Source organism: Arvicola amphibius, chromosome 1, assembly GCF_903992535.2.
Source record: "Arvicola amphibius chromosome 1, mArvAmp1.2, whole genome shotgun sequence".
Lineage (NCBI taxonomy): Eukaryota > Metazoa > Chordata > Mammalia > Rodentia > Cricetidae > Arvicola > Arvicola amphibius.
The window spans coordinates 9,283,555-9,311,488 of NC_052047.1; the positions used below are offsets into that span (position 1 = coordinate 9,283,555).

General features: G+C 39.9%; 1 protein-coding gene across 1 annotated transcript in view; it reads left to right on the forward strand.

Annotated features, from left to right (window-relative positions):
* Prkg2 (protein kinase cGMP-dependent 2) overlaps positions 1–27,934 on the forward strand; it is a 98,212-nt gene that overhangs the window by 23,078 nt on the left and 47,200 nt on the right. The window contains exons 3-8 of the mRNA XM_038334406.1: positions 11,328–11,494; positions 14,690–14,803; positions 15,387–15,492; positions 16,525–16,588; positions 23,408–23,485; positions 25,519–25,613. Of these exons, the coding sequence (XP_038190334.1) occupies positions 11,328–11,494; positions 14,690–14,803; positions 15,387–15,492; positions 16,525–16,588; positions 23,408–23,485; positions 25,519–25,613 (624 nt within the window). The remainder of the gene's footprint in view (positions 1–11,327; positions 11,495–14,689; positions 14,804–15,386; positions 15,493–16,524; positions 16,589–23,407; positions 23,486–25,518; positions 25,614–27,934) is intronic.

The following is a 27,934-nucleotide window of genomic DNA, read 5'->3' on the forward strand; positions in this document are numbered from 1 at the left end:
TAGAAAAATCTAAGGGGTTAGTTGACGTGCTCAAAGTTCCACAGCTAATAAATGGGAGACCTTGGAGTCAGACTCTGATATCCCAGTTCAAGGTCATGCGTTCCCAGCAAGCGTGTCCTATGTATGTCTCTTAGTCAATTATATAATTAAGCTGTGAAATAAAACCCCGTGCCGTGTATGATGTGGTCACGGAACGGGTGCTTGTAAGAAAGCCTTGGTAGTAAGAGAAGGCAAAGGTTGGCCAAACCTCACGTAAAGAAGTGCCCAGATGACATGGTGATGAGGACGTATGACTAAAGATGAGACCAGGTGTCACTACCATCCAGGACTCAGACGCTGGGCTGGGAACGGGCCAGTGAGAAATGCTGGTGAACTTTGGCAAAGGGAATTTCCTGAGCCAGCTTAGAAGATGGGGATTTATTGCTCAGAAGAATGTTGATTATGCAAGTTGGTGCTGTAAAAGGCTTAGGAAAGGTTGTGATGTTGCCTCAGCTGGGATGAATTTAAGATCCCGCCCACTAGAGGAACTTGGAATGGAGTAGAGTTGTCTCAGAAATGCGTTTTTTCTAGAACCTTGGTTTTTCATGACTCTCCAGAAGAGCATGCTATAATTTCTTGTGTTGCCGGCTGCTGATGTTGCCATGTTGTTGCAAGGAGAGGGGGGCCCTTTGTTTGTTCCACCTGCCCAGCTAGCTTACACCCGAAATAACCATACAGAAACTGTATTCATTAAAACATTGCTTGGCCAGTTAGCTCTAGTTTCTTATTGGCTAATTCTGACATCTAATTTAATCCATTTCTATTAATCTGTGTATAGCCACGTGACTCTGGCTTACCGGCAAGATTCTAACCAGCGTCCGTCTCAGGCTGAAGATCCATGGTGTCTCTCACTCTGCCCTTCTTCCCAGCATTCAGTCCTGTCTTCTCCGCCCACCTAAGTTAGTGCCCTATCAGACCCAAAGCAGCTTCTTTATTCATTAACCAATGAAAGCAACACATGAACAGAAGAACCTCCTACACCATTTCCCCTTTTCTGTTTAAACAAAAAGGAAGGCTTTAACTTTAACATAGTAAAATTACATATAACAAAACAGGTATCAAAGAAGAATTACAGTTATAATACATTTACTTTATCTTTTATCATAACTAAGAAAAACTATAACTAAAACTATTTGTCTATTCTTCAACTCCATCAAAGACTCCAGAAGGATATAATATTATCTAAGTAAACAGGAAGTGCATTATAAACAATTTCCAAAACTCTAGAATTGACAAAGACATCTTGCTGCCTGGACATTTACCCCAAATTCCTTTGTACAGTTGGGGCATGATCCATCTTCAGCCTATAGGTCCACAGTATCCAGCAGACTTTTCCATGAAGCTGGAAATTTCAAAGACATTTCAGTCACTTTCTTCAGTGTCCTGCAGAATGTCTCACAGACTCTTTTATGAAGCAGGAACCCCAAAGGATCATCTCACCTTTAGGCAAGTTTAGCAGTCATCTCTCTGTAGGGTTTTTATGTCCAGTTTATGCAACAGTCCAGGCAAGGGCAGTTTCTTGCCCAAATGGCTAAGGAGCCTCTTCAATGCCCATCTTCACAGTATACACAGACTGGTTTCTCATCGAAGCACACAAATAATAAAGTGACTACATCCATGTAACCATCGAACATTGCATGAGAATAAAACATTGCCTCAGAAGCTGCTAGTGCATCTCCCAGTTTTTATTTATTATCCACTTCAAAGTTACTCACTGTACTACTGTTCCCATAAGTCGATTTTTACATGTTTTAATAACTTACTTTATTGGAGCTATAGATCACAACTCTGCAGGTTCTCCCCTTTTCTTTATATAGCAAAACTCATTTGGGTTACATGGAGTGATGACTTAAGGATTATCATTGCTGTGTGTGTGGTCATGTTTATTGTATGATTCTAAATAACTGACCTTCTCTATACTGGAAATTTGAGTGTTTCTGGTTTTATCTTAAGGTAGATTGTTTCCCATCTAGTAGCTGTACAAGTTTCTATTTCCACCAGCGATGGAAGATTTTCCCCTTGCTCCACATCCTTGCTATCATGAGCTGTCACTTGTGTTATTGCTCTTAGTCATTATTATAGGTGTAAGATGAAATCTCAGAGTCATTTCGATTTGCTTTTACCTGATGAGTAAGAATGTTGACTATTTCTTTAAGTGTATCTCAGCCATTGAGTTTCCTATTTTGAGGAGTCTCTTTTTCTATATGTATCCCATATTTTAATTGGGTTGTTTGTTTCCTTGATAAACCAATTTTTGAGTTCTTTATATATTTTGGATATTAGCCCCCTGCTGGATGGGTAGCTGCTAAAAATATTTTGCCTTTCTATAGTCTGCCACTTTGGCCTATTGATGGTGTGCTATGCTATGCTGAAGCCTCTCAGTTTCATGAGGGACTGTTTATTAATTGTTGATCTTCCTGTGATTTAAATTCTTGTTTATTTTTAATAATTTGATTTATGAATATTCAATTTAGAATAAATGTATAAATGGTCTGTATTATATACATTTTCTGTATACTTTTCATATTAAGAGTATTGTAATTTCAAGAGGGACATAATGGCACCTTTACATGTAATCCTAGCTCTTCACAGACAAAGTCAGGAGTGTCTAGAGTTCAAAGCCAATCTGGGCTACATAATCTGATTATGTTTTAAAATAAAAATAATAAACAAAGTGATATAAAAATGATGGATTTTAGGGATAGAAAACTGTCTATCAAGTTATTAGTAATTTCTTTTTAACATATTTTTGTCTTTCTGAGAATCTCACCCATGATAGTGTAATTACACTGTTTTGACCCATTGCTCTTTTTCTGCTCCACTCTTCCCACGTCCTTCAATTCCTCTCATGTGTGTTTGTGTGTGTGTGTATCTAAGAGAGAGAGAGAGAGAGAGAGAGAGAGAGAGAGAGAGAGAGAGAGAGAGTCCACTTCATGTTATTCATCCACATGGTTTTAGGGCTGACCCCTTGGCATTGGGTAGTTGTTTTCTCTTTCTCAGGAGCTGTTTATTGCCTGTAACTTCTCATCTAGGGCTGGGGTGTGTCACATGGTGTCATCATTGTGCAGGCTTTGTTTAGGCAGCCATATCATTATCATTCCATGGCTACAACTTCCCTTTCATGTCCAAAAGGCTCTACCTAGGAGCATATTCTGGTCTTCTGGCTTCTGCCATCTTTCCAATCATTTTTTCACGAGCTTTCTAAGCTTTAGGTGTAGAGGTTGCATTACAGATGTACTAAATTTGGAGCTTCTTCGACGAGAGGGTAAAATCTAGACTTATCTGTGGCAGAAGAGTAAGTATTAAGCATGCAGTGAGAAATAATTTTGCTTTAGGTAAATGGTAGTAGTGAGTTCCCATCTAGTGTATATGGCCTCTCTGCCATGTTTAGTTGGCTAGGTTTACAGTACCAGTCATAAATTACCTCCCATCGATATGGCCTTACATCTAAGTAGACAGCTGTTTGCTACCCCTGGATATAAGTACCATTATTAAACCCTTGAGGATGACTATGTTGACAAGCTGGTCAGTGTTGTGATTCATAGGCTTTTAGCTTCATACACCAGAATGTTAAGCATGTTTAAGATAGATTAAAATGTTTGATCTGACATTGGCACTTTTTGATAATGGGGTATAGACTTCCTGGAGGAAGTTAGGCACTGGGAGTGGACTTTGAGAGTTTATAGCCTACCCAGCTCTAGTTTTCTCTGTGCTTCAAGGCTGCGTTTACAGATGCCATCTCTCAGTCTCTTGCTTGCACTGCCTGCTGCCACATTTGTTCTAACCCCATGGAACCATAAGCTGAATTCACTCTTCCGTGATTTGCTTTGGTCATGGTGCTTAATCACAACAATGGAAGAGGAGTTGGTATACAGAGCTAGGATTGGGAGCATGCTGGTGACAACAGTGGGCGAGGTTCTTGGTGTGGCGAGAAGTGGGAATGTGAGGACAGAGCAGGATCATAGGGATCTGGAAATTTGTGTTTGTTACTCATTTCTTAAACATCATTTGTCTCTGGTGTGTTTGTATGTGTATGTGTATGCGTGCTTGTGATGAAAATGATAATTTACATGGTAATTATTGAACAGCTACATGCTTACTTGTTTACAGAATGATGTACAAAACAACTTTTTATTAATTTTAGGTTTATTTTGTTGACAGTTCTTACATATCATTAAACAAAATGTTTTTCTTCCTTCCTTCATGCTTATCTTTAGTGAATGCTTTTCATTTTATTAGTCTTTTCAAAGAAATGGCTTTTACGACATTTGCTTTCTGATGAATGTATATTTTATACTTCATTGATTTACGCTTTTATATTTTATTATTTTAAAAGCTTTTTTTTTGCATTTTTCACACCAACCACAGTTTCTGCTCCCTCCCCTTCTCCTGTACCCCCACCTTCCCCACACCCAAACCCCCATCTACTCCTCAAAAAGGGTAAGGCTTCCCATGGGGAGTCAACAATGTCTGGCACATCATGTTGAAGCAAGAGCAAGCCCCACTCCCCCCCCCCTGTATTGAGGCTGAGCAAGGTATCCCCCCACCATAGGGAATAGGCTTCAAAAAGCCAGTTCATGCTCTAGGGATAAATTCTGGTCCAATTGCCAGTGGCACCGCAGTCTGCCACAGAACATTACCAGTTACCTTAGTGCCCGTGCTAACAGTGTTCTGTTCAGAAAGTCTTTTCCTGTGCCAATGGTTAAAGACTATCCCCACTTTCTCTTCTATCATGTTCAGTGTATCTGGCCTTATGTTGAGGTTTTGATCCATTTAGAGTAGAGTTTTGTGCAAGGTGATAGCTATGCATCTAATTGCATTCTTCCACATGCAACCATCCAGTCTGACCAGCACTACTTTTGGGAGATGCTGTCTTTTCCTGTGTGTGTGTGTGTGTGTGTGTGTGTGTGTGTGTGTGTGTGTGTGTATGAAAACAGATATGTCCATAGGTGTGTGGATTTTTGTCTGGGTCTTCAGTTAGATTCCATTGATCAATGTGTCTGTTTTTGTGCCAATACCATGCTGTTTTTATTGCTATAGCTCTGTAGTGCAGCTTGAAGTTAGGGGTGAGGACATCTTCAGCAGCTCCTTTATTATTCAGGATTGTTTTAGCCATTGCGGAGTTTTTGTGTCTCCACATGAAGCTGAAAATTGTCCTTTTAAGATCTGTGTTGCGTGTGTTGGGATTTTGATGGGGATTGCACTGAATTTGCAGATTTCTTTTGGTAGGATGGCTATTTTTACCGTATGGATTCTACTAATCCATGAGGATGGGAGAGCTTTCCATCTTCTGATATCTTCTCCAGTTTCTTTCTTTCTTCTCTATGGCGAAGTTTTTGATTGTTGTCTGCAAGGATTTTCTTTTCTGATCTGGTCTATTTGATTCTCTGTGTATTTCTTGTACCTTGATAGGCATCTCCTTCTTTAGGTTAGGGAAGTTTTCTTCTGTGATTTTGTCGAAAATATTTTCTGTTTTTTTTTAATCTTTTGTCTATTCCTATTATACTTAGATTTGGTCTTTCCATAGTGTTCCAGATTTCCTGGATGTTTTATACCAGAGTATTTTTACATTTAACATCTTTGACTGAGGTATTCATTTTTTCAAAGCTCTGAGGTTTTTCTATGGTTTAACATGTGACCGACCAGTTTTCATGAAGGTTGGTGAAGAAGAGTGTGCTTTTTCAAACTTTCTAAATAAAGACTGTTAAAATATTGGTCAAATCTAGAACTTAAACTCTGATAATCAATTGTTTAGATATGGCATCTAACTACTGTGTCTACTTGCTTTGTTATTTAGAGGGATGTGTTAAAAATACCCTAATATTATTGTAGAAAATTTGTCAACTTCTGCTTTGAATTTTGTTCTCACTTTATAGACTTCGGTAGCGTCTTCCTAGGTGCATGCCTGTGTAGCATGTTGACTGACCCCTGGTGCTCTCATCAGTAAACAGCACCAGTTCCCTTCAGCTGGTCGATCGTATCACCCATTCTCCCATTCCCTATCCCTTTCCTTTGAAGCATCTGTTTTATGCATAGCGTGCCTGGTGGTTTTGTCCGGCTATCAGTTTGACAATCCTGGCTAACCTGCTATCTCATCTGGTCATTGTCTTGCATTAGTTAAACATATATTTTATTGCATGATTTTAGTATTTTATTTAAACATTCTCTGATTAATCTTGTAGGAAACGCTCTAAATTATAGCATGCCTCATTAACTTAGGCGTGCTTCACGTTAGACTTTTATCAATTTCTGGGCCTTCTCTTATGCTGACATCATTGATTTTCCATCTCCATGTCTTGGCTGTTTCATGTATTTCTTCTGTGTTTCATGCTCCACAAGGTGTCACTCTTTTATAAAGGCCGTTTTCCTTCTGTCACCCCCACACTCACTTCCTCTGTGGCTCCGCCTTCCCGGTAACATCTGCTGGTTCTCATCTGGGATCACGTCCCTTCAGTCTGGAGTTATCCACTATTAGGGATCTGTTACCAATGGAAAAATATTTTGAAAATGTGTTCATTTTGCTTTCATTTTTGAAAGCAGTGCTCAGAGTAGAGATATTGAAATGGGCTCTGTGGAGCACTTTGGAGTTTCCCTATTGTGCTTTGGCTTCCATTATTTCTGCTGAAGAGTGAATTAGTCCTCTTGTTGGTCATTTGAAGGTTATGTGTCTCTTATCTTGCTGCTTTATTAACTCTTCTGTTTTTATTTTGTTTTCAGCAATTTAACTGTGGTGGGCTTAGATATAATTTTAAAAAAAATTTATACATAATTAGTAGTATTGTGTGTATGATGTGTGTGTGATATGTGTGTGATGTGTGTATGTGTGTGTGTGATATGTGCATGTGTGTGTAATGTGTATATGTATAGGATGTATGTGAATGTGGGTGCAACATTAATGTGAAGGTTGGAAGACAACTTCAGGGCTCAGTTCTCTGTTTCCACCTTGGTTGCTGGAATTAAACTCAGCACTTTTATCCACTGAACCATCTATCTGATACCATACACATAATTTTAATTGTATTTGGTCTGGAGTTTATAGTGCATCTTTTCTATGGCTTGGTATCTTTTTTTTCTCATTTTTTTTATTAAAATTTTCCATCTCCTCCCCTCCTCCTCCCGCTTCCCTCCCCTCCCTTCCACCCATACCCCCACTCCTCCCCTCTCCAAGACAAAGAGCCATCAGGGTTCCCTTCACTATGTTAATTCCAAGGTTCTCCCAGCTCCCCCTAAGTCCAGGAAGGTGAGCAACCAAACTGACAAGGCTCACAGTGAGCCCGTCCATGGTATCTTTTAATTGATTTAATGGCAGTATCAAATATGATTGTCATAGGTGACTAATAGCAATATGATTGTTGTAGTTGAAGTTTGGCTAGTTGTAGCTGGCTAGTTTTATGTCACCTAGATGCAAGGTAGATTGGGAAGAAGGAAACTCAATGGAGAAAATGCTCTCACCAGCTTGATTGTGGGCAAGCTTGTGGTGCATTTTCTCAATTAGTGACTGGTACTGGAGGGCCTAGCTCACTGTGAACAGTGTCATCCCCAGGTAGATAGTCCTGAGACGTATGAGAAAGTAGGCTGAGCAAGCCATGATGAAACAGCCTGTCACCAGCAGTCTTCCACAGTCAGTGTTCCAGCTCCTGCCTCCAGCTTCCTGCCCTGACTTCCCTAAATGATGGACTACAAGCTGTAAGATAAAATAAGCCCTTCCCATCCTCGTTGATTTTGATCATTTTTATCACAACAATAAAAAATTCTAATAGTACATTGAGTTTTCATGTCTATTACAAAACTACCTGAGATAAACAGCGTAAAGGAGGAAAGGTTGGTTTTGTTCAATGTGTAAGATGTTTTAGTCTGTGTCCAGCTGATTCTCTTTCTTCTGAGCATTCACTGAGATCAAACAGAGTCGTAGGAAGGCTATGTCCTCCGCCTCCTGTCTTCCGTGAAGTGGAAAGCTTTGCTGCACCGAGAGACCCTTCCTGTGGAGTCCCTGTTCCGTTTGCATGCCTCTAGAAGTCTCAACAGATGGATCTGTCTTCTGTCATCTGTCTGTCTATCTGTATGTCTGTCTATTAGTCACCTATCATCTTCTGTTGTTGCTTTGTGGAACCAGAGAAAGTTGTGCTGATAATTAGCTGGTATGCATTGAAGTGAAAAGTTTATATTCATGAGTGTGTGTGATGTTTGTGTATGTTTGTATTTGTGTGTGCATATACAAGTAGAAATCAGAAGCTGGTGTTAGGTGTCTTCCTTAGTCACTCTCTACTTCTATTCTTTGTTTGGAGACAGGATTTCTTTTGAACCTGGAGCTCATCAATTCTTCTAGGCTGGCTGACAAATTAGCTACCAATTAGATTCGCCTGGCTCCCCCACCCCCTCACTGTGGTTAAGGACACATACCACCCCATCTGGCTTTTACCTGATTAGTGGGATCTGAACTCAGGTCTGTTTGATTTGCATCATAAACCCTTTGCCAACGGAGCCACCTCTCCATTCTGTTTATATTCTTGATGCCTGTTACATGTGTCCTGTGTAAGTGTTTGAAAAAGAAGTTGTCCAGTGCAGTTGGCACAAATCCAAGCATCCTGCGAGTAGAAAGGAAGCTTCGTGTGAAATCTGCATCCACTCAGGACATTAGAGGCTTTGTTTTTTGGTTGATGAATATGTTATGAGTAGCTTGAGGTGAGGAGAAACTAAGCCACACTGGAGGAGAAAACATGTTCCTCTTTTTAAGGTAAAGCTGACAGAACTATGAGACAATAACAATCCTTCTTCATTAAAGGGTTTGTTCAGGAAATGACCTATGTTGTAAAAACAGCAAATAGTACACTTTAGAATATTGATTTCCTCCACGGACAAACGGTTTTCATAGCAGTTCTATAGAATGTAAACAGAAGTCAACATACAGATAAATGATTTAAAATGATATTTTGAAACACTGCCTCAAAGATAATTGTTTACTGCTAGACTTTTGTGAACTTTCAAATTTTCTTAAATTCGGGCACTTTAATGTGTTCTTAAAAATGTACGGTGGGAGACCGGGGTTTGTGGGCACTGAGGAAACAATACTGCAATGCTACATGGGCAATGAAAGTTTACTGGTGCTTGAGCCTTTGGACACTGTTCCTATCTAGCACTTGAGCCAAAAAGGATGCCTAGCTAAAGTATGCTCTCAGTATATACCAGCTGGGGGGACTTTTATGCTTGTGGATAAAGGAGAGTTCAGACCAGACTGAAACATTCAATCATTTTTTCTAGCAAGATTATTTTTGTAATATAGTGCAGGATGCGCTGCAAGGAGAAGTCCCAAGAAGCTGAAATCTCAGAAGAGAAAGCTGTTTACTTTGTCCAGTGCTGTAACTTGTTCTTAGATGGTGGTGACATCATTGCCACCTAAAAGTTAAAAGAACAACAGTGGTTCTTTTGTAACAGAATCCACATAGCTAGATGTCCATCAGTAGATGAATGAATAATAAGAATTATATTAAATATATAACAATTATATATATTAGAATATGCCTCAGCTTTCAAGAAAGATGAAATCACAACTTTGCAGAAAATGCAAGGGCTTGATGTATAAGTAAGGTCACTCAATCCCCCAAAGAAAATTAACTTGCACATTCTCCCTCATTCATGGACCAGCCTATAATGCATGCATGTATATATGCAAATGAACTATGTGTGACCACAGTGAAGCATTTAGGTGACAAGGAAGAAGGGAATGCAGATAAAGGACACATGAGCTATGGAATAGGCTATAAAGCTAATTGTTTCTCTAGTTTCATTGCTCACTTGGTTTTTCATAATTGCTACTGAAGGCATAAAATCCTACATGAAGACCCAGGGCTTCAGAATGGCCCTTCTCACTGTACATACATGAAAATCCAGGATTTCAGAATGTCCCTTCTCACTATGCATATGTGAAGATCCAGGGCTTCAGCATAGCCCTTGTTACTGTCCATAAGTTGACTGAAATGGACAGAGTTTGGATCTGAGCAGGAGTCTGCTTGAGTGCATATTTTATTCTAGCTGTGTGATACTTATATTAAACAAGCAATTTTTACATTTAAAATAGAACTGACAAGGTTCTATGATGGTTTAGATGGAAGAGGAGGGAGTTCTTAAGGTGGTCCCTGGGTTTGGATGTCTCTATGGATGAGGGAGACACTCTAAGAAGGGAGGGTTCCTACATAGGAGATCATCTGTTTTCTTCCCGTGGATGAGGTCATGAGTGAAGTTAGTCTTTTTAGGAAGACTTAGCTTGTGTTTGAAAATCATTTGTATAGAAAAAGGTTGCTAGTTTCAAAATTAAAAATAATAATCTACCGTTAAAGGGCATTTGAATGAATGATGCAGAAAAACTGATTTAAAATCCCACTGACAGTAAATGGACTGTGTAAAAGCTCCGACAGCTCATGCATCAGCTTTTCCTCAAGATCAATACTTTGTATCATCAACGGGGTATGCTAATTAAATCATTTGAAACACATGGCACTTGAGGAACTGTTTTGAGCTGCTGCTTTTCCGACAGAAGGCAGAGGATTCTAGGATTGACAATAAGTAGGACTTGAATCTGAGCAGTGCAGGGTGTGTCTCTGGAAATGAAGTTTCTCTCCAGGCTAGACATGCCTAGAAAAAAGAGAAAAAAAAAAAAAAACAGGCAAACCCAGATTTGCACCCCACCCCCATGTCAATCAAACCTAAGGAGGGGCTGCCTTTAACCCTGGAAGAGGAAGTGGGATAGAAGGAAGTGTCATAGATGGCAGATTCACAGGCTCGGATTTAAGTCTATGGAGGAGTAAATTTCTTCCTACCTCTCATTCTGCTTCTTCATAAAACATGGGAATAGTAGCTATTTTACGGGATATAGGATTAAATAAGATATAGAAGAACACTACCCCTGCACTGTATGTGCATGTGTGCAGCAAAGAAGGGATGCATATGTGCATCCATAAAGGGTACTGCTTTGTAATCTCACAAATGCAACTTCTTCCTGTTTTCTAGATCTGCTCCCATATGACAGCTGCATGGCATGAGAATTTCCATTGAGAGATAGGAGTATAAATGATAATTAAATTGATATCATAATTACTACCAGTAAAATATTTCAGACATTTTTAAGGGTTTGATGCATAATATATGGTTATCCTATAGGTGCAGTTTTTGATGAGATCAAAAAACAAATATGTCTCTGCAAAAAAATTTATAAGCTTGTAGATCATAATATCAAAACCCAGAATGACATGAATCATTCATGCTTTTCATTACTTCTGTTATTGCCCCAACAGTGAGAAAAAGCTCATCACAGACGCCCTCAATAAGAACCAGTTTCTGAAGAGACTGGACCCCCAGCAGATCAAAGACATGGTGGAATGCATGTACGGGAGGAGCTACCCACAGGGCAGCTACATCATCAAGCAAGGAGAGCCGGGCAACCACATCTTTGTGCTGGCAGGTTAGTTTCACACATTTTTTTGAGTTCTTATATGAAATGTTTTTGCTGATTTTGGCCTTTTTAAAATTTAATTAAAATTTATCTTACATTCTGACTGCATTTTCCCCTCCCTCCTCTCATTTCAAACCATTCCTCTTCTGTTTCTGTAAAGAAAGGGGCAGGCCTCCCATGAATATAAGCAAAGCTTGGTGGCATATCAAGTGGTAAGAGTAAGCACTTCCCTTTGTATTCAGTCTGGGCAAGGCAATCTAGGATGATGAAGAGCCAGCCAAAGCACTAGGGACAGGAATTGCCAGGAGTCCCACAAGTAGACCAAGCTACACAACTGTCACCTATATGTAGACGGCTTAGGTTAGTCCCATGCAGGATTCCTGGTTGTTGCTTCAGACTCTGTGAGTTCCTATGAGCCAGGTTAGGTGACTATGGGTTTTCTTGTGATGTCCTTAACTCCTCTGGCTCCTGCAATCCTCCCTTCCTCTCTTCAGGAGGATTCCCTGAGGTCTGCCTAACGTTTGGCTGCGAGTCTCCTCATCAATGTCCATCAGTTACTGGATGAAGGCTCTCTAATGACAATTGGGGTAGTCACCAATCTGATGACAGGAGATGGCCAGTTATGTATCCATTATTGATAGGAGTCTTAGCGGGGTCATTTTTACAGATTCGCGGGAGTTTCCCTTGCACCAGTTTTCTACCTGACCCTGAAATGTCCTCTCCCTTCCCAGTCATCTCTTTCAGTACTCTCCCCTTCCACCCATCCCCCAACTCAGTCCCTCAAATTCCCAGCCCCACCCGCCCCCACCCAAACCAGGAGATCTTTTCTATTTCCCTTTCCTGGAGAGAGTCATAAGTCCTCCCTTGGGTCCTCCTTGTTCCCTAGCTTCTCCGAGTCTGTGGTTTGTAGCAAGGTTATCCTTTACTTTATAGCTAATAGCCACTTATAAGTGACTACATACTATGTCTTTCTGGGTGTTGGTTACCTCACTCAGGATGATTTTTTTTTCTAATTACATCCTTTTGTTTCAAATTTCTTGATGTCATTGTTTTTAACAGTAGAATAGTCCCTCATTGTGTAAATCACCATATTTTCTTTATCCATTCTTTTACTGAGGGGCATCTAGGTTATTTCCAGGTTCTGGCTATCACAAATAAAGCTGTTATAAACATAGTTGAGCAAGTGTCTTTGTGGTATGATTGAGCATCCTTTGGGTATATGTCCAAGATTGGTATAGTTGGGTCTTGAGTGAGATTGAGTCCCAATTTTCTGAGAATCCACCATATTGATTTCCAAACTAGATGTACAAGTTTGTACTCCCACCAGCAATGGAGTGTCCCCCTTACACTACATCCTCTCCAGCATAAGCTATCACTTGTGTTTTTGATCTTAGCCATTCTTACAGGTATAAGATAGAATCACATAGTCGTTTTGATTTGAATTTCCCTGATGGCTAAGGACGATGAGCATTTTTTTTATGTGTTTCTATGCCACTTGAGATTCTACTATTGAGAATTCTGTTTTAGGTCTGTATCCTTTTTTTAATTGAACTATTTGATATTTTGATGTCTAATTTCTTAAGTTCTTTATATGTTTTGGAGATCAGCCTTCTCTCAGATGTGGGGTTGTTGAAGATTTTTTTCCCACTGTGTAGGCTACTGTTTTGTCCTATTGACAGTGAGTGTCCTTTGCATTACAGAAGTTCAAATTTTAGAGGGATAGGTGACTCACAGGTAATACTTTCTTCTTACAACCTTTTTTCTTGGCTGTTTCATATCGGTTTTGGCAACACAACATCTTTCTGACAGGAGAAGACAGGTCATTAAGTCAACAAATATTTATGGAACCTGCTAAGAGAGGACAAGCACCTCACTCCAGCCCATCTGTTCCTTGTCAGTAATTCTGATCAAAGTCTTGGCTAGAGACATTACTGCAGCCTTTGAGACACATAGCCCACATGGAAGTGAAAATTAGTTGGTTTCTTATTTGAATTAATTATGGTAACATTTAAGGACTGAATTGCCTGGCTTAATTATCTGCCTGAGCAAATTAATTTGATAATTAAAATTCTCTCCTTTATAAAAATACAGCATGAATATCAAATAGTACAGCATAGTTATCTTAAACTCTTGATATTCCATATAATCCTTCAGTATTATTCAAATCCCATGAGCTATAACCAATTAAGCAAAGAACCTTGACATGAATGAAGATTCAGGATATCAACAAGATAGCTCCACTAAGTGGTTCTGATGGAGTTAGAATTAGCTGTGATAAGAAGTCATTGAACTGCATATCTAATCTGTGGAATTTAGAACCAAAAGAAAAGACCTTTTTCTTCCCAGAATATAGTTCTGCCCTAGCAAATATCTGTGTTTCTCTTGTTTGGCACTTATAACGAATGGTTTCTGGAATAATATCCACTCTTACATCAGGTTTGTTGAGTTGAGTGGATGACGTAGTGATCTAAGCTATTTGAGAGCAGGAGAACGAAAGGTTGACATTGCTTCCCCAATTTTTCTTCCTTTAAAAATTTAGATATTTTTGCTTATGATTTTTTTAGACAAAGTTTCATTTAAAGATGAAAGAAAAGAAGGTTTCCAGGGCAAAGCAACCATAGGAAGTATGCTCAGTGCTCTGTTTTCTCTGCCCCAGCTTTGAGCAGGTATAGATGTGGACAGCAGAGGACCATGGGATAACTTTTCCAAGGTTACGCAGTCAACAACTGATGCAAGCCAGTTGTAGCACTAGGTAACTCGAACTGGCAGCCAGGGCATTATGGCTCTGACAAGTTTTCCTTTCTTCACTGAAACAGCTGTGCAGGGTTTTTAAGAAACACTGATTGTTGGGCTCCTGGTAAGGGAGAAATAGTTACATTTTTCATTGGGCAGAATGAATATTGTTAGTATTTACATAACATTTAACCTGTGCTATATATTGTTTTAAGTTCCTTGCCTGTATTAACACTTAATTCTCATGTTTACATGTAATGCATGTGATTCTCCCCACCTTCCATGATGAAAAGCTGCTCCGTGTGAATAAATGGCAGGTCTGGATCCAGGCTGGATCTTTCACCCACTCTGATATAATCAGCTTCCTACATAGCTTAACTGAATGCCTTGTATGATTTCCGGTTATTTTTTTCTCTATGAAACCCAGGTAGATTTTGATGATTTGTGTTTCTCTTAAATGCTACTTGACAGAGGGCAGACTAGAGGTGTTCCAAGGAGAGAAGTTGCTATCGTCCATCCCAATGTGGACCACTTTTGGGGAACTGGCAATTTTGTACAACTGTACCCGTACTGCCTCTGTGAAAGGTAAGAAGAGACGCTGTGGGATCACTATGGTATCTAAGGTTGTCTCCTAAGCCAAGCTTGTGGCATTTTGCCCTATATACTCTTATTCATAAAAACATAATTGCATTAAAAAGATTCATATGTGATCTTTGATACGAATAATTCAGGTTAAGAAGAACTTTCTCCAGGGTGGGAATTAGCTCTTAGGCAGCAGTGTCTAAGCATTGTCAAAAGACACGCATTCACATCTTTGTGCATACAAAGGCTTTTAACTTCCAGGTACCTGCTTATGAACTCTTTAGTATCTGGCTTGGCTTCAGGCTGGCCAGCATGACTCAGGAACACATCCTATGGATGTCATGTGTAACTGGAAATTGCAATTGAATATCATCCTACCCAAATCAATCCTGGTACACTCTTCCAAATCCTGGCAGATTTTAAAACTGAAGTGATGTAAAATTACCCACTCTTTCATTATTTCCTCTCATTTGCATGTTTAAATAATACATTCCCAATGAATATATAGTCACTGGACTAACATTTTGGAGGGTTTTCTTTTTCTGATGCTAAACACTGTTGTATTATTTTCTCAAATTTTCTAAAGCTATTACCAATGTTAAAACGTGGGCGCTCGACAGAGAAGTATTCCAGAACATTATGAGGAGAACAGCCCAAGCCAGGGATGAGGAGTACAGAAATTTCCTCAGAAGGTGAGAGTAACCATGTGACAGAAACAGACAGGTCAATATTTGCCAGTGTAATGATTTTCCTAAGTTTCCCCAATTCAAGCAGTTTCTACATATTGAAGCAAGCAGCAAAAGATTTCCCTTGCAGCAAATGGCAGCAGATACCAAAAATTAAATTTGCTTATGCATGGAGTTATTTTCTTTTTTTTCCTTTTATTTCTGTATCGAAGGAGCGAGCCATAGCATAAAAGATCTAAAAATTCATCTGAGTTTGCTCACCAGGCTTTGAAAAGCATTTATTGTCTGAGAGAGTCCAGCAAAAGACTATTTTTTAAAAAAATAATTTTAGTTATTATTATGGTGTTTTATGTATGTATGTATGTATGTATTTATTTGTGTGTGTGTGTGTATTTGTGTGCAGGTGTATGCACTTAAATGTTCCTGTTACCTACCTCTGGAAACACTGATTTTTTAAAAATACAGTACAGTAAGATTAATAATCAAAGAATTTGTCACCAATAATTTCCATGTCCCCCATAGGTTCAGTGTATACTTAAATTACAAGGATTTAGATGAAAAACAGTTTTCCAAATGTTAGTCACTTAGAAAACCAACCACAATGTGTACGGGGTTTCCCCTAGAGTTGATGGGATGGGATTATTCCCATTGTAGGATCTTGGTACCTTCGTTTTTGCACCTATGGCAAATGCCTGAAATAGTATAGTGCATATGGTTGATTTCCAATTGTCAAGAAATTCTGTTATTTATGGGTTCTCAGTTATTTAAATGCTTATTTTGGAAAAACTGAAGTGCACCACATTATAATAGTAAGTGAATGTAAAACTTTAGTGACTGTATGCAATGTTTGTTTTTCAAGACATAATTAATTAAAGGCTGGGTATGGTGTTGCATGCCTGTAATCCCAGGGCTTAGAGGGCTGAGGCAGGAGGATCATGAGTTCAGGGGTAACCTGGATTACATAGTGAGACTTTATCTCAAAACTTTTCCTAATTAAAAAACAGATAATTAATTTAAGGTTTCTTTTTAACTTCGAAGTGTTTCCTTGCTGAAGAACTTACCTGAAGATAAACTAACCAAGATCATTGACTGCTTGGAAGTGGTAAGATATTTTCAAGTAAATATCACTAGAAGATTTTAGAATCTAATCATATTATTAGTACTATAAATAAGAAAGAGGAAAAGATGGTAGGACACTAACCTACAGAGACCAGGAGCAGGTTTTGATTGTGAGAACTCTTTGGCCCACTTCCCCTGAATTAAGGGACCAGCAAGGGCTAGATAGCCTTGGAACTTGCTAAAAGAAATTGGATTTGCATGGGTAAGATGAAATTTGATTTACATATTTTAATCTTTTTAGTACATTTTATACAACTAATCTGCCTTACTCAAGAGGCCTTTGATTTTCTCCAATTAACATCACAATCCCTGCAGACTTTTCACAATATAAAGGAATCAGCGAGGCATAATTAGAAAACAGGGTACAGAAAGGGCATTCTGGTGCTGTGGGGGAGGTGTCTGGAGCCAGACCATGCAGCATGCTGTACTCATTCTGGGCCATGGAAACACATTGGGAGAGATTGCAATCGAGCGCTTTACCCCTTTCAATATCTAGAGGCACATAGCAGATTGGAGCATGTTCCAAAGCTTATTCCTGGCATCCCCAGATGGCTGGTTTTATGCCGTGTTGTCAAGCCTTATTGTGAATAATGCTTTTATAATGTACCTTGGGTTTTGATGATACTCAGTTTAGGAAAAACCTCTTCAGATTTCAGAGATTACAATTCAGAGCAAAAAAAAAAAAAAATATCTCCCTCTCTTGGGGGCCCATTTCATTGAAACCAAATGACTTTTCTGAGGTTAAGAGGAGGTAGGGATTGGTAGCAGTATCATAGCTGGAGGTGACACCCGTGCAGAGCTGCTCTCAGTTGTTCTGATTGACAGGGGCCCCGCCTGCTCTGATTGTTGATAGATTCATGCCCCTGTCAATCATAACAATGTAAACTCCTATGTGCTGAGAAGGAAGCAATGACCATTTCATTCTAAACCTAAATGACGTCATTAATGTTTAAGCATATCCTCATGAAGCATTCAGTATTTTATCAAGGACAGGCTATGGGGACACCGTGCCTTGCCTCCTGTCCCCTGGGGCTTTGAATGTGACATCAGCGTCAACGAGCCTCTGTTGTCTGTATCCTTTTGGGATTTTCCCAGTGTAACATAAACCAGTCACAGATGTTACAAATTAATAATTCATCCTAATGCCTCAGGGTATTTTCTTTTCAGGCCAGAGAAGCCTTATATATACATATTTTTTGTTGTTTTTAAACAAAGAAATCTGTTTTTAATATTACTAATAGAGGGGAGTCACAAGACGGGAATTCCATGCTGACAGCAAATATGTAAACTTGATGTAATTAAAAATAAATGGTCAGTTAGACATATTGATAGTGGCCATAGACAACAGCTACAGAATATGTAGATGGATCTCTCAAATTATTAATTCAAGTATTAATTAGCAGGCAATTCAAGTTTGTAAGCTTCGTCTTTTAAAAACACCCAGCAAAGCATGATTGCATCTCAGCATCTGCAGACTGTGGTGCCGTTTATAAAAGGCTTCTTTATTCTACCTGGCAAACAAGTGTGTCTCTGTAATGTGTGAAAATTCTCGGATGTGGAAGTGATTAGCAACAGAGTAACGGGATCTGTTTAGTTCTAAGATAAACACATAATTTCCCAGCAAAACTTGAGTCCTGACCCAACCATGGGGTCCTCACCACAGTCGGCCCCACCCCAGTGTGGGCAGGTATGACCAAGCACCTACTGAGTTCTCAGAGCCTGTGTCCTGAGACCCACAGTCTTCCAGAAAACAGAAGGTATCTGAAATGCTGTTTGGTAGAGAAGCCTTTTGGAGTGGAATTTCATTTGTATTTTAATTAATAAAGCTTGCCTGAGGATCAGAAAAGTAAAACAGCCACACTGGCCAGCCTTCCAGACCAGGCAGCAATGACACACACCTTTAAGCTCAGCAGCTACACTAGCTTGCCATAGAAACCAGACGGAAGCCATGCACACCCTTAACCCCAGAACTAAAGAGGAATATAAAACAGAAGGAGACAGCTCTTAGTCTTCGTCTCACCTGAGAATCCTGAAGGCAGGATCGCCACTTCGGACTTAGGTCGAGGTTAGAGCCAGTGGTTGTCTGCTTTGCTTTTCTGGTCTTCAGGCTTTATTTATTAAAGTTCAAATGAAATGCCACTACAGCTTTTTCCCCTTTTTCCTTTATGTATAGGGAGAAAAAGGCAGAGAGAAGGGTTGAGAGTCCTCATTCCCCTGTCCTCCAGTTCATCACCCACCATCACACACACGCACACGCACACGCACACGCACAGGCACGCACACATGCACACAGAGGCACACACACACACAGGCACGCACACACACGCACACAGAGGCACACACATGCACACACACATACACACACATGCACACACACGCACACACACATGCACACACACACATACACACACACGCACACACACATGCACACACACACGCACACACACATGCACACACACACACGCACACACACATGCACACACACACATACACACACACACGCACACACACATGCATACACACACACACGCACACATGCAAGCACAAGTGCATGAACACCAAGTAGTGGATCCTGTGATGTTCCAAAGACACTCAGCACAAATGGCTAACTCTGTGGCCTATTAGTATGCCAAAGCGCACTGGCCACTGGCCTGCTCAGTACCCAGCTCCTCTCTGCTTTTCTCTCCCAGCTCTCTACAATAAAACTTTGTAGCCCAGAGGTTGGGTCTCCCTGCCCCCAGTTTTCCTTTCCTATATAGCTCTGCCATTTCAGCAACTGGCTTTCTTGGTCCTTATTCTCTTTCTTTTCTCTTGCTCTTTCTCCTCCATTCTTGGCTCCCTGGTCCCCTCTTTTGCCCCTCTCTCTTTTCCCCCACCACCACTACCCACACTCATAAGCCTGTTCAGTCTGCTGGTCATGTTTAGTGTACTTCTTTCTCGCCCTGCTCTGGACTCTTCCAGATGCCTCTGGCTGTCTACAACAAAACTCTTTTCGTTAGCCATACCTTGGACAGTCAGGTCCTCCTTTTTCATTCAGATCCTATGTATTTAAGACTCAGACTGCTGTATTCCAACAGCAAGTATTTGACACTGCGATTTCTTGAACTCAGGTCTCCCAGTTTGAAGGCTGTCATCTTCTGGAAGCCTCTGCTCATGTTCTGAGCTGTACATGAGTGGGGGATAATGGCACCCAGTCATTGCTGTGCTTTAGGATGTAGCTAGTGACAGACGTAAGGCAGGATGCAGGTTTGGAGTAGTGGCCACAATGGATGATACTGAAAATTCTAATGTGGTTCTTGTCCCTGGGCAGTCATGGAACAGGAAGACAGGTGACGCAAGAGTGTCTTGTGTCCATGCAGGCAACAGTGAAAAGCGTGGAATTTGTGTTCTGAGTTACAAACACAGAGATTACGCAGGAAGTTGCCTGTTGGGGCAGAGCTCTGGAACCTGACCCGGTGGCTCCCAGTACTGCTACCCTGATGTCCACCTTTGCACTTCCACAGAGCCCCAGCCATGGCAGGGGTGTGAGAGGCACAGCAATGCAAATGTCTGTATCCTTCTTCCGATCTGGGTGCCAATAGAAAGGCAGATTCCCAGGTACCCACCATACTCACCAATCAGAAGCTGGTAGAGAACCTCAGTTCCACTGTTTCAAGATTTCACGAATGGGATTCTTAAGCTCACTACAGTTTGAGAAGCACCAGGGCAGGGGGTGAAAAGGGATTGAAAGCATGTTTTGTAGAGTGGTCCACAGACTACCTCTTCATTCCAGATTACCACTTTAAATCATGCTTTTCAAAATCTAGTCTCTCTGTGCATGCTGTATGTAGTTCAGGTGAGTGTGTGGGTGTATACACATGTGTGTATGCATGTGATGTGTGAAGGGATCAGAGGACAATTGTGGGTGTCATTCCTCGGTCACCATCCACCTTTTCTTTTTAACAGAGTCTCACATTGGTCAGGTCTTACTAACTAGACTAATATGGCTGGCCAGTGATCCCTAGGAACCCGCTTGTCTTTACCTCCCTCATGCTGGAATTTCAACCAAATGCTCTCATATCCAGCTTTCAAAAATATGGATGATGGAGATCAAGCTCAGGGACTCCTGCCTGTAAGACAGTCACCTTACTGACTGAACCATCTCCCCAGCTCTATGAGCAGATCTTTGAACAATGAACTGGGATTCATAGTCACAGAATGAATTACACATATGTGCCTCTGTGGATGCGTGTGCATGTATATGTGTCGCATCTGTCAGTCATCAATACATTGTACAATGAAAATTTGTAGCTCAAGTTCTAGATTTTGAGGAAGTCTGGGATTATTTTTGCTTTTACTCTGTCACTCTGTGGTTGCTTCCCTGTTCTTATGTTTTCTGTGTAAGAACTCGATTTATGGCCTTTTGTTTCATCAGCACAAAGGGTGTCTTCATAAGAGTGAGAAATTATATCCGTAGGGGTGGGTGTCCATTAACATTGTTTTCTTCTGCTCTTGTCTCGTTCTGTTCTGAAACTGATTTCTTTATTTTTATTTTTTTTCACATAGTCTGTATCCGTCTTCAGCCTTCTAGACATGTTCCTTTAAAAATTATCTGTGTACCACATGTATTTCTGATGCTCACAGAGGCTAGAAAAGTCAATGGGTCTCTCGAATTGGAATTCCAGATGCTATGTGGGTGCTGGGAATCAAACCTAAGTCTTCTGGAAGAGTAGCCAGTACTCCTAACTTACAAAAAAAAAAAAAAGTAAAAAAAAAAATAAAAAAGAAAAAAATTCCTTTTCGGGCCATGGGTCGCTACTCGTTCAGGAAACCAATTTAATAAAACAGTTTTGCAAACTCAAAGTAGAAGTGTAGGCATGATTTTCAGTATCTGTCTACGTGTGTGTGTACCTTTATGGGTATATCAAGTATCCATGTAAGGCGAATCATCTCCTACAGGATAGAGTTCATGACTTCTCGGTCTTCTGAGGGACCCAGCCATGTAACCACAAGACAGTCACTGTTTGCACTTCTCTTTTTGGTTGCGGTGTCTGCCCTGGCCTGACTGCCTGCATTCCTCAGTTGGCAAATACTGGGCAGTCTAGCATCATAGCCAGCACTCACCACTATATATTTTTGGTCTGACCTATTTCCACAGCCTTTCCTCATCTATGAGTTACTGTCCATGAACCGGGAGGTATTATTTGCCTTCCTTCCGAGGTTTTGGGTGACAAAGAATCATCCCTGGGTTGGTTCTACCGGGGAAGCCACCCGTTAAGACAAAATAAGACCCTTTCTCAATGTCCCCTTTCAAGTTTGTCCTCTTTCAACTTAGCCGGTTAGCAGGAATCAAAGCCACATCTCTGCACATATAAGGGGTTTTGTCATGGTTGAAGAGCAGTCTGTTGGCCCCTCAGAAACTTCTCATGCCATGTCTGCTCCATGTGGATGTTGAGGACTGAGGATAGAGTCGGGACAAGAGATGTAAAGATGAGTTCCTCAGGCATGGGCTATCTGCAGCTTACCCCAAGAGACTGGTGGTCCAGAAGGAAGACACCTTGGGATGTAGGGTTGTGGTTATCCTTAAGGGTCACAGTAAAGAAAACCTAGCTGCTTGACTCTGACCTTGGGCTGTCTGGTCCCCAGAGGCAGGACACTAATCAAAGGATGTTGCTTAAAGTCTCTAGGTTCATGCCTGATTGTTTTAGCATCTACAGAAAACTAGTGAATTTCTCTAACTTTGAAGGGAATGTTCTTAGTTGATGTATTCTTTTAAAAGAAATTCCATGTAGAGCAGGGCTTTGAATCTGATTTTTCTGGTTTCATGTGTCTTTCTAAGAAATGTTGAAATGTCTTATTAAGATATAAAATGCTAGGAAAATTAAAGCTATGTTCATTGATATGAGGAGTAATATTCAGTCTATAAATATTTATTCTATTATACTTTTATCATTTTTCCTAAATGATCAGAAAGTTATTGAAAGGCAAAAACACTAAAGTAGTTAAGTTTAGAATTTATTTCCCAGTCTAAAAGAAACAAATAAGCGAAATTATGTTGTCAGTTTAAAAAAAATTAAAAGCCCCTTTGTTAATATAAATAAGAAATCCATTTTAGTTCTCTGACTTGAGACAACATATTAAGGCCATACAGGGTAGTATCTGTCTGGATGTGCTAAGGATACCGGCTTGTTCCTTTGCTCTGATGAGTGGATACATTACTTCTGCTCAAGAATTCTCAAATCATACAACTGTGTATGAAAGACAGAAAAATTAATCCAAGAGAGAAATAAACGATCATTTGCACTTTCATGAGGATAAGTCAACAGTAAACCCAGCATTGCACATGTAGGTTCTGATGTCTATGGGACCTTTCGTGTTGAGGGTTCTTTAGAACTAATGAACTACCTGTTCTGTATATGGACGCCTTTTAGGTATCATTGCTGCACAAAGGAAAATAGAGGATGCTGTTCCTCACACCCACTGGGAGTATTGTCAAATCATCATGCAATCATGCATTCCTTTTTGAACCTCTGACCTACTCTCCAGACGTTACTAGACATTGTAGTTCAGCTGGAGGTGAGATCACACTGTGTCCCTGGCTGTTGAAAGGTGAATACATGAAGTTCCTCAGTGAATAGATAAGAACAGACACAACTCTTCTTGCTGATCAATAAAGCAACTCTCCTTACTTTTACCACAGCATTAATGACAGGGCAGGACATCTTACTTGCCATCCACATTCATTTAAAGACAAAAGGGTCCTATTTCTTCCATCATACACCTCCACTGGAGCTGATGTTCTGCTTGCTTCTCATCCCGATAGGAATACTATGACAAAGGCGATTACATCATCAGAGAAGGAGAAGAAGGAAGTACCTTTTTCATTTTGGCAAAAGGAAAGGTAAATGCTATGTAAAGCTTAAGTCATAAAGACTTCTGCTCTGATTGCTGTGCCATCAATGTCGCTGTGTTCTGTGTTGCTTTGGAAGAAGCCCCCTGACTGAAAGAATAATGAAGTATCACTGATAGAGTCTCTGGGGTTTTCTATGAGGCCATCTGCGTTTGGGGATGAGGGCACAGAAACTTGTGATGGACCACAGCTGACATAGTAGCTTATCGGTAACTGCACACAGGTTGCTCTGTTTTCTGTGGAAGCCTCTCTGTGTGTGATGTCTTAAAGGCTAGTTTATTTCTAGAGGCCCATTTTAGGAATGAGTATGTGATTGCCAGTCAGCCCAATGGTTCAAGAACAGGGCTGGAATATCACTTTTATGTAACAGATATGACCAACAGTTTAGAAGAATGAACTCAACAAGTGAAGTTCCATTCTTTGAAAGAATTCTGGCTAATAAAGAAATTGAATTTGTTATCCTCATTTAAAATATTAATTCATTGTGACATTCATAAATATCAATCACAAATTCTAGCCAATGTGAAACACCACTTATTAACATATTAAACTAGAGTAATTCTAGCTTATATATGAAATATTGTAAGTTTAAGTTTCTGTGCTGTGCTCTTCTAGCCTGGGCTTCACTTTGAAATGGCCACTGAGTTGTGAGCCCTTTCCCAGTCACCATTTTGAACTGTTTTGAAGGTTCATAAGATAAAGCCTACCTATGGAGAGACTTCAAAGTGATATTCACACTATTATTGATTAAGTTATCAACTGTGATAGAATTTCTGAAGCAACAAAGTTCCCCACAGGACTCAGATTGTCTACTTTGAGGATCTCTCAAAAAGACTCACTGGGTTTACCTTTTAAAAACTGGCATTTGGAGCCAGATGTGGTGGCGCATGCCTTTGATCCCAGCACTTAGGAGGCAGGCAAATCTCTAGTTTGGGGTCATTCTGGTTTAAATACCAAGTTCCAGGACAGCCAGGGACACACCATTTGAAACCCTGTCTTTAAAAACCAATCTATATATACTGACCTTTGGTAAGTGATTTGAATGGAATATTCTCCTGTTACAGTGGACTGTCTGTACCCGCCTTAAAAAGAGCAGGTATAGTGGATTACAAGAGCACAGTGCAGGAGTGGATTACAGTAGCAATATGAGGGCTGTAACTGAGTGATGACTGTAATAGTGTAAGGACTGTCATGATGTAAGGACAGTAACAGTGTAAATACGGCAATAGTGTAAGGACTGTCACAGTGTAACTACTGTAACAGTGTAACTACTGCAATAGTGTAAGGACTGTCACAGTGTAACTACTGTAACAGTGTAACTACTGCAATAGTGTAAGGACTGTCACAGTGTAACTACTGTAACAGTGTAACTACTGCAATAGTGTAAGGACTGTCACAGTGTAACTACTGTAACAGTGTAACTACTGCAATAGTGTAAGGACTGTCACAGTGTAACTACTGTAACAGTGTAACTACTGCAATAGTGTAAGGACTGTCACAGTGTAACTACTGTAACAGTGTAACTACTGCAATAGTGTAAGGACTGTCACAGTGTAACTACTGTAACAGTGTAACTACTGCAATAGTGTAAGGACTGTCACAGTGTAACTACTGCAATAGTGTAACTACTGTAACAGTGTAAGGACTGTCACAGTGTAACTACTGTAACAGTGTAACTACTGCAATAGTGTAAGGACTGTCACAGTGTAACTACTGTAACAGTGTAACTACTGTAATAGTGTAAGGACTGTAACAGTGTAACTATTGTAATAGTGTAAGGACTGTCACAGTGTGGTGACTGTAGTAGTGTAAGACCAGTATCGGTGTAACTACTGCAGTAGTGTAAGGACTATCACAGCGTAGTGACCGTGACAGTGTAAGGTCTGTAATGGTGATGGCCGTGACAGTGATACAGCCTCCTCTTTTCCTTCCCTTAGAAGGTTTTGCTGAGTTTGTCCGATGGGTGTGTGGTCAGATCTCACGTTTACTCTGATCTCTCTCCTGAATTGTTTCTCTTTGCTTAGGTGAAAGTCACACAGAGCACCGAAGGCCACGATCAGCCCCAGTTGATCAAAACCCTGCAGAAAGGGGAGTACTTTGGAGAAAAAGCTCTGATCAGGTAAGTCCATGGATTTATACAACGCTCAGGAAAAAGAACTTGGACTGCTTTCCATGTCAAAACTACTCTCTAACCAAACACTAATTTTGCTCAGTAAATAATTGGAAGGTCTTATGTCAGTAAAAACAAGATTGGTTTTTAGCTTTAAAATATTAGCAAATAATATAAAATGAGAAAATTATTAAATTAGAGCAAGGTTTTATGTTCCTGTTGTTTGAAATTTTCTTTTTACTCAAAATTTTCTTTTTAATTAAAATGTGAAGAGTGCTGGCAGGACGGGTCAGTAGGGGAGGCTCTTGCAACCAAATCTAATGACCTGAGTGTCATCCCCAGGATCCGCATGGTGGAGGCAGAGAACTGACTCCCCAGATTGTCCTCTGGCCTCCACATGTGCATCATGGGATGCAAACACACACATGCAGATACCACATGTAAACACAGGATAAATAAGTCTCTGTAATAAAATGTTTAAAAAATTGCAGCAACTTTTCATACTCTAGGTGTCTTTAAAGCATCATGTCAAAAATAATCTTATTTTAAAGAAATTTATGTGAGCTCAATTTATAAGTGTTAGCATCAGCTCAAAATAATGCATTTGAAATTTCTATGTGACCCTTCTATCTTTTGAAGTCTAAATTAATTTACTATTGACCTAAATTATGGAAATACATATTTCAAAGCTGGCAAGTGGCTCAAGGGACAGTTTGTACTCCCTCAATCAAACAAACAAACAAAAAACCCCACCACATCTTAAGAAATACATTTTCCTAAATAGAAATAGTTTCATAAAATAGAAAATAGAGTTCAGAAAAAGAAGCATTTTTTGAGTTCTATATGTTTTTAAGTGAATAATATGGAGTTCTTTAGGAAATCCTTAGATTTTTATATTATCAGCAAATGGTTTTGTTTCACGTTTATGCTTGAAGAAAGGATATACACGTTTATACTGAAAAAAAAGTTATTTCTGCCTTTTTATTGTTTTCTGAACTTTCACCTATGAAGCTCTAGTACGGATGATTTCTATGACAGGCTGCATAATTGCAGTGCAAAGAGAAAGTGCTCCAAAATTATCCCAAGACATACCCGCTTCTCTAAAATTCATATGTCTTTTATTTTTCAAAGAACACCCAAGTACTAAAACATAATGCATTGGGCTTTAGTTATTATGCAAGAAATTTCAAAGTGGAATTCAAAGACAAGCTGAGTGTTTCTTTCTTATTTCCTAGCTGGTAATGAACTCACTTTGATAACGAAATTATCTTCTTTTTTACACTATCATAATTATCTAAGACTTCAACATTTTTTGTTCTTAATACTTACACATTCAAGTAATAATTTCCTACCCATTTTCAAGCAAAACAAAGAAACCTTGAAAATTCCCAGGACTCTATAATGTATAACTATTAAGTAGCTCTTGAGAGCTAGTATGCTAGTTGGTTTTGCAGGACCTGAGTTGCAGCTAGCCAAGTATAGTTCTTTTCCTATAGGAAATATGAAAATTTATGTTTAACATAGACAACCAACTCTTCAAAGCATTGGAAAGCGCAAAGCTAAAATGAATGGGAAAAAAATGTGTGTGTGAAGGTTTCTCCCATTTTTATTTTTTGCACGCTTTTATGATTGTCTCTTTTAGGGTTGCTGACTATGGCTCAGTCTAGCTTCTAATTTATATGTTTTCAAAATTTCACATTAAATAGTCTCAAGGGTTCTTTCAGAATTTTATTTATAAAAATAAACCCATGGCACTTAACATACAGTTATTCTGAAAGCATACGCGGGAGACTGTGGTGGTTATGGGGTGTGCAGAGAATGATCTTTGTGACAATCGTGAAGTGGACATGCCAGACGAAAACCTTAATTATTCCCTTGCTCTGAATTCATAAGCCAAGCTCATGATTGTGTCTCTGTCTATGCTTGGTTCCCTCTTCCCCATTCCTGCCTCTGTTCATACCTCCACCTTGACTGCTGGTTCTGTGCGTTTAAACTGATCTAAAGCTGTCCTAGCTCTCTGGCTGAAAGACCCCAAGGCACAGTTCATTCCACTGATATCCCTAACAGGAATCCTAAACACTGAGGGCAGATGGTAAACTGCATAATACAGTCTTTGGATATCATCTAGAAAGAAAGGGAGTTTCTTGGGCCTCCAGGAGATGGGCTACCTGAGTCTTCTCCATCCTTCCACTAAGGAAATGTGAAGGAATCTACATGATTGCTACTGTTGCTGAAACTGTCCAGAGCTGTCCTTGCGATGACCACATTTTGTTGGTACTCCTGGGTTACTCTTAGGGAGTCTCTGAGCACTGGATGCTATAAGTATGCAA